Here is an 18,527-nt window from a genome sequence, read left to right on the forward strand (position 1 = left end):
GAAGTCCAGCCATGTCATAACGCAGCAGATGATGGCCACAGCGGCACATTTCTGGGGTGGGGGTCCCTGAGTCAGGGTTGCTGTGAACTTATCTTCCGGGGACTGGAGTCAAGGGCAGCTGGCAAAAAATTCGTAAGACAGAGGTGTTTTCTTCTTTTTTTTTAGCCATCACAGCACCACAGTGGTCCCTGGGTCTCCAAAGGAGCATATCTCAGTTCTCTCCTTTTCTTCCTGTCTGGCTCCTTCCTCCATGAGGCCGGGAGAGGTCATCAGTCTTGGAGGGAGGCTGGCGTGGATTTAAATTACAGCCCAGCCCCTTGCTACCTGGGTGACATTTTGCAACGTTGGTCTCTCCTTGGTCTCCCAGCCTCTATCTCTGCATCTGTGAGACAGGGGCAGGGGTGGAGGTGCTGCCGCTGTCTGATGTGGTTCCTGTGGCCCTTAACTGTAACTCAGTAGTTAGCACGTGAAGGATGCTCGGTGATGGGACTCTGGGTCCTCACCTCCTATCTGCTCCACCTTCCGCTAGACCAGCCACCCTCCGAGAGTCCCCCACCCAGGGTGTTGTCACTTCCTCCTCTGCAGCCGCTAGATCTGTACACAAAGGCTGCTCCTGCTGCTGCCGCCGCCGCCGCCAGAGGAAGGGCTGCTCGGAAAGCACCTGTGAGTACCACCCGGGCACCGGCCCCCACCTCCCCCCTCACCCGGCCCACTGGTTCCCTACCTCTTGGGAGGAAGGCTGTGACCTGGACTCTCCAGCACCTTGTCCAGTCTGGAGAAAGGCTCTGAACCCCTGTCTACGTTCCTATGGTCCCCCGTATCTCCTTCTCTGGTATCCCAGCCTCCTGTCTTTGCTCATCCATTGCTTTCCCCAGTGGAGCCAGAGGGAGGGAAGGGGAGAGACGGAGATGCTGTGAGTGAGTGATCTCCGTGGGCCAAGGCTTACACCAACCAGCATGGTCTCCTGTCCCTGGATGCTCTCCTTGCAACTTGATGTTTTTTTCCACAGCCCAGGATTCTTCCCACTTGGCTCCTTGGCCACAGACTCCGCATTCCAGGGCTGCCGAAGCTTGTGTTACCGACAGAGTTAGTACTGTCAAGGCACAGTCACAATCATAACTTAATTATTTATGGGCTGGGGCCATAGTTCGCTGGTCTAGCTTGCATGAGGCCCTGGCTTCATAGTTCACTGGGGAAGTTTGAGTGAACTTGATCCTCTGCACCTAAAAACTTTTTTTTTTTTTTTTTTTACTTAGATTCATAAGGAATCATAACAAGCAAAACATAGCTCTGATTGAGAGTCATCGTGGGGTATAGTGAAATAACAACTGAGTCCAGAATTAGAATAAGAATTATTTGGTCTGGGCTGAGCATGGTGACTCATCCCAGCACTCTTGGGAAGCAGAGGCAGGCAGATCTCTGTGAGTTCAAAGCCAGCCTGGTCTACAGAGGGAGTTCCAGGACAGCCAGGACCACACAGAAAAACTTTGTCTCAAAAAAAAAAAACTTTTTTTTTTTTTCAGCCAGGAGGCTTGAGATGCCTTAATCCATGGACCCCATCCTGTGCCCTGGGTGTCCTTGGCTCATTGCTGGGGGACTGCAGTTTCTCTTTGCAAGGAGGGGGCTGAGGTAGGAAGTTCTTCCCCGCTCTCTGATTAGGACTAGAGAGAAAAAGAAGTGTGAAGCGTAGAAAACAGCAGAGTGGTATTAAAAAAAAAAAAGTAGCCGGGCGGTGGTGGCGCACGCCTTTAATCCCAGCACTCGGGAGGCAGAGCCAGGTGGATCTCTGTGAGTTCGAGGCCAGCCTGGTCTCCAAAGCGAGTTCCAGGAAAGGCGCAAAGCTACACAGAGAAACCCTGTCTCGAAAAACCAAAAAAAAAAAAAAAAAAAAAAAGTAATAGGTAGGCGGCAAGACGCATGGATCGCCGAGGTAGGAGGGAGGGGACAGAACTGAGAAGGGTGGGGGAGGCCATCTGCGAGCTCAGAGCCCCCTTTAGGAGAGATGAGTGGACTTGAGGTCTCTCTCTTGGGAACGGGGTTGCAGCGGGCCCCATCTATGAGATGAGTCAAAGCTGAGCTTTTTGCTGCAGAGTCTCGAGCCTCCCCGACCACAGCACAACAGAAGGCACGCAGGTCTGAGGTTTCACTGAGCCTCTCCCTGAGAGCAGAAGTTCTGCGAAGTACAACACCCACCTGAGGTCACATGGGGTTGTGAGCAGGATGGGGTGTTCAGCGGCTCAGTACCCCCGCCCTTCCCCAGACCCCCTGGAGAGCATCGGCACCTGAGTCTGGACCCAGGCTGAGGAGAGTGTGGGTGCTTCCAGGCAGGGTCTCGTACGATGCCAAGGGACACCACAGCACAATCCCCAGGGAGCTTACATTGTCAATACTCAACCGGTGCTGCAAATGAATGCCGGCTGCCGGCTGATACCACAGATCTTCCAGAGGGTTCCTAGAGGTCGACCGCACACACGTGACATGATGAGAGCATGTGTTTTCCTGTGTCATTATTTGACATACGAGGCAATTAAAAACTATTCAGTTTTTGAGGCTGGAGAGATGGCTCAGTGGTTAAGAGCACTTGTTGCTCCTCCAGAAGACCCAGGTTTGATTCCCAGTACCCACATATTAGTTAACAATCATCCACAATTCTGGTTTCAAGGGAGCTGATGCCCTCTTCTGACCTCAGAGAACATAAGCACACATGTAGTACATAGATACACATGCAGAAAAATATACGTAAAATAAAAAGAATAAATCCACAAAAAATTAAAATAAAGATAAAAAAGAAACTATTAAGTTTTTATGTAGAGTTGAGAATTGAAATGAGAGATTTGAATATGCTAGGCAAGGCTGTATTATTGAGTGATATTCATTAGACCCCAAATAATTGAATGTAACGCCCATTGTTACAGAACTGGTCAACCACTACTTAGTTTATCCATACAATGGGAATTTATTTGGAAATTATTTATTTATTAAGAATTAAGATTAATTAAAATTAAGAATTTTGAGACAGGCTGGGTGGCCGTGGCACATGTCTTTAATCCCAGCACTTGGGAGGCAGAGGCAGACCGATTTCTTTGAGGCCAGCCTGGTCTACAGAGCGAGTTCCAGGACAGCCTGGGCCACACAGAGAAACCCTGTCAAAAAAAAAAAAAAAAAAAAAAAGGCAAAACCAAAAACAAACCAGAAAATCTTATTTTTGGGCCAGAGAAACGGTTCAGTGGTTAAAAGCACTGGCTGTTCTTTCAGGGGTTCTGTGTTTGAACCCACATGGCAGTTCACAACCATCTGTAACTCTGGTTCCAGGGGACCTGACATTCTTTTCTAGCCTCTGAGAACACCAGGAGTGCATACAGAACACAGGTGTACATGCAGGCAAAACACCCACACGCATAAAATAAAAGTTAAAAAATCTGTTTTCCATTTACTTCTGTATGAGATAGAGGTCCTCATTCTTCACATGTGGGCATCTCATCATCCTGGCACTATTGGTTGAAGGCTGTTTTCCCCTATTGAATGGTTGGACACCCTTTTTCAAAAATCAATTTGCCGTAGGTGGATGGGCTTCCTTTCTCCCTCCCCTCCTTCCTTCCTTCCTTCCTTTCTTTTCTCATCTTCCTTCTCTTTTTCCTCATCTCCATGGTTTTTTTTTTCTTTTTCTTAAAAGACAAGATCTCTCTCTGTAGCCCTGGCTGGCCTGGAACTCCTTATATAGACCAGGCTGGCCTTGAACTCATGGAGATCCACCTGCCTCTGCCTCCCGAATGCCATCACACCTGCCTGCAGCCTCAATTCTACTCCATTGGTTCATACACCTAGTTTTGATCAATGTGGCTTTATTTATTTATTTTTCAAGACAGGGTTTCTCTGTGTAGCCCTGGCTGTCCTGGAGCTCAATCTTTAGACCAGGCTGGCCTCAAAGGCTTTATTTATTTTTGGTTAATTAATTGATTATTTTTTTTCTTTCTTTTCTTTTTCTTTTTTCTTTTTCTTTTTTTTTTTTTTTTTTGTTTCTCTTTTTTGAGACAGGATTTCTTTGTGTAACAGCCCTGGGTGTCCTGGAACTCACTCTGTACATCAGGCTGGTCTTGAACTCACAGAGATCCACCCTGGAACTAGACAGGTGTGAGCAGCCATGTGGGTGCTGGGAATTGAACCTGGATCCTCTGGAAGAACAGCCAGCAGTGCTCTCATCCTCTGAGCCATCTCTCCAGCCCCCTGATTAAACCAATTTTTGAAACAGGGTCTCATGTAGTCTAGGCTGGCCTCCATATTCAATGGGATGACAGGCATGCACTGTCATATCTAATGTTTTTATTTTTGAATCACAGTAATAGATTGCCTGTTCAATTTTTTTTTTTTTTTGGCTTTTTGAAACACAATTTCTCTGTGTAGCTTTGGAGTCTGTCCTGGAATTTGCTCCGTAGACTAGCTGGCCTCAAACTCACAGAGGTCCACCTGCCTCCTCCTCCCAAATGCTGGGATTAAAAGTGTGCGCCACTACCACCTGGTATCAACTTTTACTTTTTTTTAACTAAATTAAAATTTTATTTATTTATTTATTTATTTATTTATTTATTTGAAGCAGGGCTTCTCTGTGTGGCCCTGGCTGTCCTGGAACTCTCTCTGTAGACCAGGCTGGCTTCAAACTCACAGAGATCCACCTGCCTCTGCCTCCCGAGTGCTGGGATTAAAGGTGTGCGCCACCACCACCCAGCAGGCCTGTTCAGTTTTTAAAACTAACTAATTAATTTTGCAGTATAATCTAGGACCTCACACATAGTCACACTTTCTACCACTGAACTACACTCCCAGCCACAGAAAATTTGCCTGGGTATGGCAACTCATACCCATCATCCTGGGAGGGAAAAGCAGGATTGCCTTGAGTTCAAGCCCAGCCTGGGCTGTACAGTGAGGATCAGGCCGGCCAGGTCTTTGTCTCCAAAACACCAAAACAAAAGCAACAGTAGAAAAACAACTGGAGAGCTAGCTTAGTGAGCAAAGACGCCTGCAGCTGAGCCTGATGACCTACCCCACAAGATGCCGTCCGGCCTCCACCCACGTGCTATGACATGTGTTTGCTCCCTGCTACCTGTTAAACAAACAAGTATAAAACATAAAACAAAACTGAACTAGAACTATCAGGCTGAAGACGTGGCTCAGCGGTTAAGAGCACCGGCTCTTCTCAAGGACTTGGGTTTGGTCCCCATGGCGGCTCACCACTATCTACAGCTTCAGGTCAAGGGGATCCGATGCTCTCCTCTGCCCTCCAAGGACACCAGGGACACACAGGGTGCACAGACATAATAACAAAATAAAATGTAAATTCCAACATCCACAAGATCTTCTTCTTAGGAGCCGCCCTTCCTCTGGGCTACTGTGTCTACTGTGTGGGACCACCCTTCCCTGACCACACTCCCCATCTGCACCCCTTTCCTCTTATTTCCATTCTCCCTTTGCTTATTATTCAGACTTCAAGGCTGTCAGATTATTTACTCAACTGCTCCACTTACAAATGGAGGTGGAGGGTGCGGGGAAGTGATTGACATGCTAGAGCCAGTGAGGGATCTGGGTGGGAAAGTCTGGTGAGTCCCATTTGGTTCTACCTTCACTACAGCTTGGAAAGTTGGTGAAGGGATCTGGGTCTAGTCTTTACTGCTCCAGAACCCCTCCCCCTCCTAACCTCCCTCCTTCCCTCCCTCCCTCCCTCCCTTCTTTCCTTCTTATTTTTATTTTATTTTATTTTTGGTTTTTCGAGACAGGGTTTCTCTGTGTAAGCTTTGCACCTTTCCTGGAACTCACTTGGAAGCCCAGGCTGGCCTCGAACTCACAAAGATCCGCTTGGCTCTGCCTCCTGAGTGCTGGGATTAAAGGCGTGCGCCACCACTGCCCGGCTCTTATTTGTTTTTGAGAGAGGAGACCTTCCTTGCCTGAAACTTACTTTGAAGACCAGGCTGGCCTCAAACTCACAGAGATCCCCCTGCCTCTGCCTCCCATATGTGCTACTACCCCTGGCTTTTTTTTTTTTTTATGTGTATGTGTGTGTACCTGTGCGTGAGTACGTGCACATGTGTGCAGGTGCCCATGGAGGCCCTGGAGATGGTGTTACAGGCAGGTTGTAATCTGCCTGAAGTAGGATGGAAATGGGACTCCAGAAAAACAGTGTGTACCCCTCTTATGTTTTTAAAAAAGCTGGCATTTACTTTCATTTTATGTCTATGGGTGTTTTTACTCCATGTATATCTGTGTGCCACATGGGTGCCTGGTGCTCTTGGGGGCCAGAGAGTGTGTTGGATCCCCTGGAACTGGAGTTACAGAAAGTTGTGAGCTGGCATGCCATGTGGGTGCTAGGAATGGAGCCCAGGATGGGAGGGCGTCCTCTGGAAGGGCACCCAGTGCCCTTAACCACTGAGCTGTCTCTGCAGCACCCTGGGTACCTGAAGTGTACACAGAGGAACACGAGTCTCTGAGACCCCGCCCCTGCTCTGGCACCTGTCACTTCCCATCATTTTGAAAAAGCTGCCGGATCCATAGGAGGATGTGAAACTCTCAGGAGAGATATGGATTTTGGAGCAGAGTTCAGCAGGGTAACCACAAGCTAAGTTGAGAGGACGAGAGCTTGGGGCCCTCCCTGAGGACTCACTCACATGTCTGTCTTTATATCCCATTACAGGCCATGGTGGATAAATCAACCATTCTCGTTTTCCTGCTGGTTCTGTGTGGAGGTGAGAGTGAGTCGGATACCAAGATCACATCTTCAGAGGAGGCCACAGAACGGGGGGATACTGACTTGCCTCGGACGGGATCCTGCCAGCCAGCCCCTTCCTGCCAGAAGTGCATCCTCTCACACCCCAGCTGTGCCTGGTGTAAACAGCTGGTAAAGATGTGCCTGTGGCCCTTGAACCATGTGTGTGTGTGTGTGCACAGCCTGGACATGCCTGTGTGTTGTGTGGGCCTATCTGTGATCTTTCTGGGTATGTGTGACTCGTGTGTGCGCGTTTCTGTGCAAATATGAAAGAGCCTGTGACCTATGAGCTCAGAGGAGGATGTCCCTGTGGGAATTCGTGCTCATGTATGTATTGACCAGTTTAGTGTTCTGTGACAAAATGTCATAGACTGAATGTCTCAAATAGCAGAAACATATTTCTTATGATTCGAGAGACTGGGGTCCACAAGAGCAAAATGCTGTCTGGGTTGGCTCTCCCTGGAGTGATTTTTCCTGGCTTAGAGATGGGCTCCTTTCTTTCTTGCTATGTTATTACAAGGGAATTGGAGTTTAGGGAGGGGGGCGTCCTCAGCTGTCCATTCTTTTTAAAAATATTTATTTATTTTGTGTGTATATGTGTGTGCATGAGTGTGTGGGTGTGCACCATGTGTGTGCAGGCACCTATGGAGGTCAGAAGAGAGTGTTGGATCCTTCGGAACCTGAGTTACTGGTTGTGAACCACCATGTGGGTGCTGGGAACTGAACCTGGGTTCTCGGAAAGAACAGTCAGTGCTCTTCACCATGCAGCCACCTCTGCAGCCCCAGCTGTCACATCTTAAAAGGGCACACCTCATCATGAGGGTCCCCCACTCATGACTTCACCTAAAAGCAATTACCTCCAAAGGTCGGGGATAGTGGTGCACACCTTTAATCCCAGCACTCACAGAAGCAGAACAGACGGATCTCTGTGAGTTCGAAACCAGCCTGGTCTACACAGTGAGTTCCAGGGCCAGGGCTACACAGTGAGTGAGAGAGACCCTGTCTCAGGAAGTAAATAAATAAACCCGGGAATTTGGAGAGATAATCAGTTCACAGCAGAAAGTGCATGACCGGGCTTCTGAGTCTGTCTCGGGCACGTATGTACAGATTATTATGTCCCAGCCTGCAGCTTGGCCCGGAGAACAAAGCAAGTGACGACTTCCAAACACCCATGGGCTTAAGACGAGAGTGGTGGGCGGCGGCTGGAGGGAAGGCTTGGGGTGCCTGAGGAGCAAAGGGTCCTGGGAAGTGTGTATTCCTTGCTGGTCCAGCAAAGCTGTTCTTTGTTGAAGAGGAGGCGCCCAGAGAGGAGCTGTAGAGGCTCCGGAGCAACGATGTCCCTCACAGGAAGATGCAGAGTTAGGAGCAGCCCAGGCCTCGGTAGGAGACAGGGCACACTCATAGGCAGCCATGTTTACAGCTGCTGGGAGGGCCCACAAAGCTAGTGACAGTGAAAGTCATGAAGACATGGACTCCGCGGGAGGCAGAGGTCCTAGGCAGTGGCTACCTCCTCCAATCCCTAGACCAGGGCTGGCACCCATGCCCACTGAGAAGCCACCCTAACCATTTCCTTCCCCTGTGGCTTTCCAGTCAGTGTAGGGTACCAGACATCATCGTGTGAGTGTGTGTTTGTGTGCGTGTGTGCGTGCGCGCCTGCGTGTGTGTGTGTGTGTGTGTGTGTGTGTGTGTGTGTGTGTTCGCGTGCGTGCCTTTTTTCTGTCTATCCCCCTTCTTCCTAGAAACTGGGTGTGACTGACCCCCTTCCCATTTTGATCTGATTATGCAGGGGAAGTTGGACTACCAAGTCCTTTTTCCTGTAGCCTTGAGGTCTCTGAGATCTCAACAGGAAGTCTGTGGTTCTAATGAGAGGGGCTAGGCGGGTGGCTGCGGGAAGGGGAGTTGAGATCAGGAGACAGGGTGGGGTGTGTGTGTGGGGGGAGAACTGCTACAGGATGTGGGGCGCTGGTGAAGAAGAAAGAACTATCTGTGTTCACAGTAGCTGTGGAGGTAAGTGGACGTGAGAATAAATCAGGGCTCAGATCAGGAAGTTGGCTGAGATCAGAGCGCGGTGGACAGGTGATTGCAAGCGGCGGCGTTTGCAGGGTGGTGTTGGTAGTCGGGCTGAAGCGTTGTGGGGTCTGGGGTTCCAATGCGCCTCCTCCTGGGGCACAGAACTTCACCGCCTCCGGGGAGGCAGAGGCACGGCGCTGCGCACGGCGGGAGGAGCTGCTGGCCCGCGGGTGCCCGGAGCAGGAACTGGAGGAGCCGCGCGGCCGCCAGGAGGTGCTGCAGGACAAGCCGCTCAGCCAGGGAGACCGTGGCGAGGGGGCCACCCAGCTGGCCCCGCAGCGGATCCGGGTCACGCTGCGACCGGGTGGGTCTCGGGTGGCGGCTCGGGGTGGATGTCTGGGCTGGGCCTCGAATGCACTGGGCTGCTGAGCCAAGGCCCCCCTTTGTCTATCAGGGGAACCACAGAAATTCCGGGTCCGCTTTCTCCGAGCTGCCGGATACCCGGTGGACCTGTATTACCTTATGGACCTGAGCTACTCAATGAAGGATGACCTGGAACGCGTGCGCCAACTCGGGCACGCCCTGCTAGTCCGGTTGCAGGAGGTCACCCATTCTGTGCGCATAGGTGAGCTGCATTCACTACCCAGACCCTGCCAGCCCTGGTCGCTGCTTTTAGCGTCTGCCATCGCCTTAGACTCTCCCAGCGTTTAACAGACCTGATCAGGCCATTGCATCTTGACATCTCTCCCAAGAGACACTCAATTAGGTGTAAGCTCGAGGGGATTTCAGATTGACCATAGGAGAACCCCTTGCTAGACAGAGGGCTAGCTGAGGCTCAGAATCTAAGAGACGGTTCAGACAGACAGCTGCCAACATGGACATTGCCCTTATGCGACTGTCTCAACCCAGTGTCTTTTGCACAGCCTAGTGCTATGTTCCTGTTCCACGTTCTGTAATGATTTTTCCCTTTGCTCAAAAGCTCCCTGTAGCAGGAATCTTAGAAGGTCTTATTAATAAAAATCAAACCTGAGGCTAGTTATTGGGGTGAACACTGGAAGATCAGAGAAGCAGAATAAGCCACAGCTAACCTCACCTGGCCAACTTCTCAGCTGGTCTTGTTTCCTCAGACTGGAAGCTTCTGTGTCCTCATCCCAATGGCTCTCAGCTAAACTGCTGCTGGAAAGCCTGAAGCTTAACCAGCTAAAAGCTTAACCAGCCAAATGCTTAACCAGCCAAATGCTTCTAGTTTCTGGTCCTCACGCCTTTCTGCTTTCTACCATCACTCCCTAGGATTAAAGGCGTGATGAGTCACCATGCCAGTCTGTATCCTTGAACACATGGATTTCTGCCTCTGGAATGCTAGGATTAAAGGCGTGTGCTACCACTGCCTATTCTAAGTATCTAGTGGCTGTTCTGTTCTCTGACCCCAGATAAGTTTATTAGGGTGCACAGTATTTTGGGGAACACAATACCACCACAGCTCCCCCTCTGTTGCCACCCGCTGCTTCTACACCCTTGACTCTGGCTTCCTTAGCCTCCAGGAAGCCTGGCTTGCCCCTTTTGGCTCCTCCTCTTCATCTCCCCCATCTGCACCTTCATGAGCTGGTGCTGCCACAGCTTTGCCCTTGCCAGGTGCCGGGTCCCTGCCTTCTAGGTGTGCCCTCCTGCCTGAGTATTTAGCAGTGACTCTTCCACCCTGCTGGTGCCTCGTGACCTCTGACACAGCCTCCTTGCTCCTCGCTCTCAGGTTTTGGCTCCTTCGTGGACAAAACAGTGCTGCCCTTTGTCAGCACGGTGCCCGCCAAGCTTCACCATCCATGTCCCAGCCGCCTGGAGCGCTGTCAGCCCCCCTTCAGCTTCCACCATGTGCTGTCCCTCACTGGGGACGCTCAAGCCTTTGAGAGAGAGGTGGGGCGCCAGAATGTCTCTGGCAACCTGGACTCGCCTGAAGGCGGCTTTGATGCCATTTTGCAGGCTGCCCTCTGCCAGGTGAGGAAATGGGGTCAGGATCTGAGTCCCAGGAGCTGTCTGGGGCTGGGGCTGCCTGTGATGGATGTGTGATGCACAAAACCATCTCACTGTGGCCTGCAAGTTTATTTCGGCAGTTGTCTGGTAGGCTGGATAGTTTATTTACCTTGAGAAAGAGGCACTTTTCCTAGTTTACGAGAGGGCCTCCACTAACAGCAGACTTGTTTGGGGAGGGGGTTCAGAGAGCTTGGAACAGGGAATTAGGGACAGAGAGAGGGACAAACCGACCTGTTTCTCACCCATTTCTTTGACTGGGATAGCTCAAGTGCCATGCCCGGGTGTACACGTTGCCCGCCTCCTTCCCCCTCAGGAGCAGATTGGCTGGAGAAATGTGTCCCGACTTCTGGTGTTCACTTCAGACGACACTTTCCACACAGCCGGGGATGGGAAACTGGGTGGCATTTTCATGCCTAGTGATGGGCGCTGCCATTTGGACAGCAATGGCGTCTACGTCCACAGTGCGGAGTTTGTGAGTCGTCCCTGGCCCCAGCCCGCCTCTCCATCTGAGCAGCATCTCTTCTCGCGGTCTTATACTCACCGGAAAGCATCCTGCATCCTGTAACACTGCCCCCTTCTCAATGTCCCGAGCTGTCATGACAAGACCCCGCCCCCCCCCTCTCCTACCTCCTTGGTCTGCCCAGCCTCCAGGGCCCCTCCTACTGGTAGAACTGAGTCCTGCTTGCTCACCCCCCCTCCCCGAGAGTCTGTGGCACACTAAAGGGAGACATAGTCATTTATTCACTTCCCTACCTCAGGACTACCCCTCTGTGGGTCAGATAGCCCAGGCCCTCACTGCAGCGAACATCCAGCCTATATTTGCTGTGACCAGCCCAACACTGCCTGTTTATCAGGTGAGAGCTCTGAGTTAAGACCGCCCCGCCCCGCCCCCCGCCCCCCATTCTTCCCAGACCCCCAGGAGCCCGTGCTCTTAACGCTTTACTCATCACCTCCCCCTCCCTTCCTCATAACGCAGGAGCTGAGCCAGCTGATTCCCAAGTCTGCTGTCGGGGAGTTGAGCGAAGACTCCAGCAATGTGGTGCAGCTCATCATGGATGCCTATGATGTGAGGGGGCAGTGGTGGGTGGGCAGTGGCGGGGCGGGGCGAGGGAGGAGGGGTCCTCTGGTGTCAGGGCATAACCAAGCGGGATGACCGCTTTGAGTTCTACCATTTCATGGCTCCTATCCGCATGGCCGCCATTAGCAGTTCATGTATTCACATTCATAAATATATTTAGATTGCTTGCCGTACTGAGGATTGAGCCTAAGGCCTTGCCTGTGCCTGGGCAGACACCCTGCCACTGAGCTGTAGCCCTTACTTTACGTAACTTTATCTCTCTTCACTGATCTAAAGAATATAAGGGGACCCGGAGGGATGGCTCAATATTTAAGCGCAATGGCTGCTCTTCCAGAGGACCTGGTTTTTGTTCCCAGCGCCCAACTATAAATATGGTTTCAGAGCATCTGCCGCCCTCTTCTGGCCTTCATGGGAACTGCGTGCACACGGTGCACAGATATACATGCAGGCAAAACACCCATACGCATAAAATAAGAACAATTCTAAAATTATTTAATATTTGTACATAAATAATGTGTTTAGATCAGATCTACCTCCTCATTCTCTCCCCTCTAATTCCCTCTCAGACCCCCCCAACAACTTTCCCCCTCAATTTCATGGTTTTTTTAATACCCATTGATCCCATTTAATACTGCATGTATATATATGGGTTTGAAGACAAAAATTTTAATATATTATTTTGCGCATGTGTCTATGAGCAAGTGTGCACATGAGGTAGGCACACATGAATGCCACAGTGCACATATCAAGGCCAGAGGTAAGTGTGTGGAGCTGGCTCTCCCTTTCGACCTGTACGTCAGAGTTCCGGGGACCGAACTCATCCAGCAAGTAGAAAAAGTGCCTTTGCTTGCTGAGCTATCTCACTGGTCCCATCTCATTAAAAAATGTTTTTAAAGATTTATTTATTATTAACTTTTTATTTTATGTTTATGAGTGTTTTGCTAACGTGTATATATGTGCATGCCTGGTGACCATAAAGGTAAGAAGAGGCATCAGATCCCCTGGAACTAGAGTTATGGATGGTTGTGGGCGACGATGTGGGTCCTGAGAACCCAACACCCAGACCCTGTCTCAACAAATGGACCAATGAGCCATCTCTCCAGCCCTTTGATATATATATATTTTTTGAGACAGGGTTTCTCTGTAGCCCAGGCTGGCCTCGAACTCACAGAGATCCACTTGGCTCTGCCTCCTGAGTGCTGGGATTAAAGGCATGTACCACCACCGCCCGACCCCTTCGATAATTTTTAATTTGATTTTGTTGTTTGTTAGTTTTTAGAGACAGAGTCTTGCTATCTAGCCCTGGCTGGCCTGGAATTCACTGTTTAGATCAGGCTGGCCTTGAACTTTCATCAATCCACCTGCCTCTGGCTTCTGAGCTCTGGGATAACAGTTGTGTCTTACCATGCCCAGTATATACAGTGTTGGGGATTAAATCAGGTTACATCCAGGGCCTCTTGTATGCTGAATATGAATTCTAATACCGAGCTACATCCTCAACCCTTTACTTTTTTTTTTTTTTTTTGATTTGTTTATTATGTATACAATGTTCTGCCTGCTTATATCCCTGCAGGCCAGAAGAGGGCACCAGATCTCATTACAGATGGTTGTGAGCCACCATGTGGTTGCTGGGAATTGAACTCAGGACCCTTGGAAGAGCAGTCAGTGCTCTTAACCTCTGAGCCATTTCTCCAGCCCCAACCCTTTACTTTTTTGTTTTGTTTTGTTTTATTTTGTCTTCGAGCCAGGGTTTTTCTGTGTTGCTCTGGCTGTCCTGGAACTCCCTCTGTAGACCAGGCTGGCCTCGAACTCAGAGATTTTTCCTGCCTCTGCCTCCAGAGTGCTTGGTTTAAAGGTGTGCACTACCATAGCCTGGCTAACCCTTTACTTTTTATTTGGAGATACTGTGTAGTATTGAAATGTCCATACCCTTGCTTTGTCTTTAGATTACCATCCCGTGCCAGCAGTTCCCGCACCCCACCTGCTTTATAATTATTATTATTGTTGTTGTTGTTGAGGAAATAGACCCAGGAAGGACTAAACCTGAAGAACGGGAAGCCCCATGCTTGCTCTAAATTTGTAATAATTCAGAAACAGAATTTCATGAATTTTGAATGTTTCTTGGGCTTAAGTCTCATTTCTGCTCTAGACTGTAGACCTTTTTCTATTTTTTTTAATATATACAGGGTTTCTCTGTGTAGTCCTGGCTGTCCTGGAACTCCTGTGGAAGCCAGGCTGGCCTTGAACTCACAGAGATCCGCCTGCCTTGGCTTCCCCAATGCTGGGATTACGGGTGTGCGACACCAGGCCTGACTGTAGGGCTCTCGATAGCAAGAGATTATTATTATCTGGATGTGGTGTCACATGCCTATAATTTCACACCGGGGAGGCAGAGGCAGAAGGATCAGGAATTCTTGAGGTCAGTTTAGGCCACAGGAGACCCGTTCTCAATACATAACAAGGATGTGTCCTCAATCTTGGTGAGATGATTGGAGCTGTATCACTCAGTGGCTGCTTGCCTAGCCTACTGGATTCAATTCAAATCACTCCCTACCAAAGACAAATCTTTTTATTTATTTATTTGTTTTATATACATTGGTGTTTTGACTGCATGTATGTCTGTATGTGGGATCCCTTGGAAATGGAGTTACAGACAGCTGTGAGCTGCCATGTGGGTGCTGGGAATTGAACCCAGGTCCTCTGGAAGAGCAGTCAGTGCTCTTAACCGCTGAGCCATCTCTTCAGCCCCCCAAGACAAATCTCTTAACCATGGTGCAGAATCTTGAGACAGTGTTGGCCTTTCCAGAGTGAACATACTGAAAAAAGTCTGCCTGTTAGATCTTCCACACACAGGCTGTGGGTCCTGGTTTGGGTTTGACAGTCATTTTACAGGCTGCTGTGCTTACAGCTGAGGCCTCTGGCTCCTGGGTATCCCAGCATGGCCCTTCTTCAGAAATGACTTCCAACTGGGAGGATGGGAGGAGCCCCGGGGTGCAAGAGAGAGAGATAAGCAGAACTAGGAGCGAATAGGAGGGTAGGAAGTGGGGTGCCTCGTGGGCGGGGTGCTGACGTCACAGGGCTGCCTCCTCCCTCCCTTCCCGCAGAGCCTGTCATCCACGGTGACTCTTGAACACGCCTCGCTCCCTCCTGGAGTCAACATCTCTTTTGAATCTCACTGTAGGGGTCCTGAGAAGAGGGGGGGTGAGGCTGGGTCCAGGGCACAGTGCAGCGACATCCGAGTCAACCAGACGGTAAGAGCCAGCCACAGGGAGAGAACACACAAGTGGGAAACAGAAGCAGGAGAATATATGGGGGCAGCCATGGAGAGCAGGGGTAGGCTTCCACTCATTCTTAATTTACTGCATGGTCAGTGGGCTTAGGGGTGTGTGTGTGCAAACATGAGGGTGTGTCTAGCTTGTGTGTGTGTGTGTGTGTGTGTGTGCAAACATGAGGGTGTGTATAGCTTGTGTGTGTGTGCAAACATGAGGGTGTGTCTAGCTTGTGTGTGTGTGTGTGTGTGTGTGTGCCCGTGCCCACATGAGGGTGTATATAGCTTAGGTGTGTGTGTGTGGTGTGTTTGTGATCTTGCGCGCACGCGCACACACACACACACACACACACACACACACACACACACACACACGAGGGTGTGCACACCTTTGTCTGGTCCTCCCATCTCAGGTAGACTTCTGGGTTACTCTTCAAGCCACTCACTGCCTCCCAGAGCCCCATCTCCTACGGCTCTGGGCCCTGGGCTTCTCGGAAGAGTTGACTGTGGAGTTACGCACTCTGTGTGACTGTAACTGTAGTGACGCCCAGACCCACGCTCCCCACTGCAGCAATGGCCAGGGGGACCTTCAGTGCGGGATATGCAGGTGAGGGAGGGCTTTGCGTGCTCCTTCGGCTCCCCTGACCCTCTCCTTGCAATTCCTCCTCCTGTGCTTCCTGCCCCCTGGAGCGTCCCAGACACCTTAGGACTCCATCTGAATGTCATGCCCCGAAGAAGCTTCCCATATATGCCGAGGCCTCCACCTCGACCCCAACCCCTCCGCTCTTTCCTCCACCCTCGGCCCCCTCCTGTAGCCTGGCATTGTTCCAGATACTCTGTCTCCATCTCCCTTGAGAACACGGGCCTAGAGCAGTGGTTCTCAGCCTTCCCTAATGCTGTGTGAGCTTTTAATAGTTTCCTCGTATTGTGGTAACCCCTCCCCTGCCCCCGCCCCAAACCATGAAATTATTTTTGTTGCTACTTCACAACTGTAATTTTGCGACTGTTATGAATCATAATGTATAGATCTGGTTTTCCCCATGATCTAAAGCAACTCTTGTGAAAGGGTCATGTGACGCTCGAAGGTCGTGACCCACAGGTTGAGAACCACTGGCCTAGAGTAGAGGCTCTTGGGGGACAGGCCAGAGATGGTCAAACTCTGACCCATGTCTCTGTGCTTTCCCCTCCCAGCTGTGCCCCTGGCCGCCTTGGTCAGCTCTGTGAGTGCTCTGAGGCCGAACTGTCCTCCCCAGATCTGGAATCTGGCTGCCGGGCCCCCAATGGGACGGGGCCCCTCTGCAGCGGGAAGGGGCGCTGCCAATGCGGGCGGTGCAGCTGCAGCGGACAGAGCTCTGGGCGTCTGTGCGAGTGTGACGACGCCAGCTGCGAACGACACGAGGGCATCCTCTGCGGCGGTACTGGGGTCTTGGGGAGACGGGAGGGGCGGGAGGGCCGCCTGGGGCACTCGGGCTCGCCTGGCGCGGTGGAGGTGGGCTGGAGCGGCATGCCGTGCCGGCTGTGTGTGAGAACGGCGGCCCCCCTGTGCGCGGCCCTTCCCCAGGCTTTGGACATTGCCAATGTGGAGAGTGCCACTGTCACACCAACCGCACGGGCAGAGCGTGTGAGTGCAGTGAGAGTGTGGACGGCTGCGTCAGTCCTGGAGGAGGGCTCTGCAGTGGGCATGGACACTGCAAATGCAACCGTTGCCAGTGCCAGGAGGGCTACTACGGGGCCCTGTGTGACCAGTGCCTGGGCTGCCAGTCGCCATGTGAGCAATACAGGTGAGGCCTCGGGTCTCTCATCTTGGGAACCGGGGCAAGGGAGGCTTGCTAAGAACTCCTGCCTGCCTGCCTGTCCTCCTTGAGGGTGTGGAGGGGAGGGCTAGCAGGTAACAGCTGCCCAGATGGGAACTCACTGGCATTCACCGGACAGGGACTGTGCGGAGTGTGCGGCCTTTGGCACCGGTCCCCTGGCAGCCAACTGCAGCGTGGCCTGTGCCGATGTGAATGTGACCTTGGCCTTGGTCCCTAATTTGGACGATGGCTGGTGCAAGGAGAGGACACTAGACAACCAGCTGTTCTTCTTCCTGGTGGAGAATGTGGCTGGAGGAGTCATCCTGAGAGTGAGACCCCAAGAGAGTAAGTGGGCGGAACCTCAACTGGGGATGTGAATGAACGCAAGAGCAACGGGATTGGAGCAGAGCTGCGAACCCAGGGCCAAGGTGGAGGGCGACCTTGGCTTCTGCTGGGTCCTGGTCTCAGTGACAGGGCTGGGGAGGCTGGGCACTCTCTGGGCAACTGTAGACCAGCTCTGATACCTTGGCCCTACCAGAGGGAGCAGATCACACCCGCGCCATCATACTGGGCTGCATAGGTGGCATTGTGGCAGTGGGACTAGGACTAGTCCTGGCTTACCGGCTCTCTGTGGAAATCTACGATCGCCGCGAGTACAGCCGCTTTGAGAAGGAGAAGCAGCAGCTGAACTGGAAGCAGGTGAGGCCAGCGCCTACTGCCACCAGCCAGGCTTTCCTTACTAACCCTAACCCTGAGGACTTCTCTGGTGGGTTCTCTTACCCTTTCTGCTTCCCTAACCCGTAACTAGCTCCGAAGCTCCCCCACCCACGTCCCTCCCTCAGCATAGCCAGGCCTTCTAAGATCTGACTTGAGTTCTAGGTTGGCCTTGCAGAACTAGGTAATGGGGAGAGCCTGACATTCCCCTTACAGTTGGCAATGTTTTCCCACAGGACAGCAACCCTCTCTACAAAAGTGCCATCACAACCACGATCAACCCCCGCTTCCAAGGGACAAACGCTCCGGGCCCCTCTCTCTGACCCAGGCAGCTCACTTAGGACTCATCTTGGAGGACGGTGGGGAACAGCAGGGCAGGGTCTGTCAGGCGGCTGTCCGTCTGGTTCAGAGTGACCGTCAGAGGGCTCCTCCTCCTGCCTGGACCATTCCCCTCCTCACAAAGGGTTCTCCCACAATAAACTCCCACCTCAGACGACAGCCTCCACTTTGCTTTACCCCAAGACAGAAAAGCAGACTGCCTAGCCCAGGTCTCAGGTCACCGGAGGACAGGCATGTTCCTGTTGTGTGACCTGGGAACACCTGGGCCAGCAGTCTCGGGTGATGCTGATGGAGTTACCTACCACCCTCTAAGGGACCTTACCTAGACAGGAGTCAGGACATGTCTTGTCAGGCTGTCGAGAGCCTTTTTCTCAGCAAACATAGCAAGTTTTTGCCTCCGCTTGTTGCTCTTGTATGGAGAAGAGATGTTCAGCAGAGCAGTTCGCTCTGTTCCAAGTTGTGTCGAGGGAAGAAAGGGAGCCTATTAAAACCCCTCTGCCCTTTGGTGATAAAGTGCCCCCAACAAATCAAGTCTTCTCAAAGAGGAGC

The 18,527-nt window shown here is 51.5% G+C and overlaps 1 protein-coding gene across 3 annotated transcripts; it reads left to right on the plus strand.

Moving 5' to 3' along the window:
* The first annotated feature begins 444 nt into the window (after positions 1-444).
* Itgb7 (integrin subunit beta 7) lies at positions 445-18,133 on the plus strand. Of its 3 annotated transcripts, none has more exons than XM_037197331.1 (16): positions 586-663; positions 6,432-6,593; positions 6,680-6,883; positions 8,924-9,125; positions 9,216-9,386; positions 10,509-10,750; positions 11,100-11,258; positions 11,545-11,640; positions 11,763-11,852; positions 14,969-15,115; positions 15,546-15,739; positions 16,324-16,547; positions 16,694-16,913; positions 17,065-17,270; positions 17,464-17,624; positions 17,876-18,133. In XM_037197331.1, exons 2-16 carry the CDS (start codon positions 6,567-6,569, stop codon positions 17,960-17,962), a joined length of 2,430 nt encoding a protein of 809 aa, XP_037053226.1. In that variant the 5' UTR covers positions 586-663; positions 6,432-6,566; the 3' UTR covers positions 17,963-18,133. The 3 variants fall into 3 exon arrangements, with proteins under 3 accessions (XP_028730319.1, XP_037053226.1, XP_037053227.1); XM_037197332.1 differs by lacking the exon at positions 6,432-6,593 and adding an exon at positions 1,524-1,629 and having other exon boundaries at positions 649-663; XM_028874486.2 differs by lacking the exon at positions 6,432-6,593 and having other exon boundaries at positions 445-663.
* Positions 18,134-18,527: the final 394 nt, after the last annotated feature.

The sequence above is a fragment of the Peromyscus leucopus genome, chromosome 20 (assembly GCF_004664715.2).
Source record: "Peromyscus leucopus breed LL Stock chromosome 20, UCI_PerLeu_2.1, whole genome shotgun sequence".
In the NCBI taxonomy this organism is placed as follows: Eukaryota; Metazoa; Chordata; class Mammalia; order Rodentia; family Cricetidae; genus Peromyscus; species Peromyscus leucopus.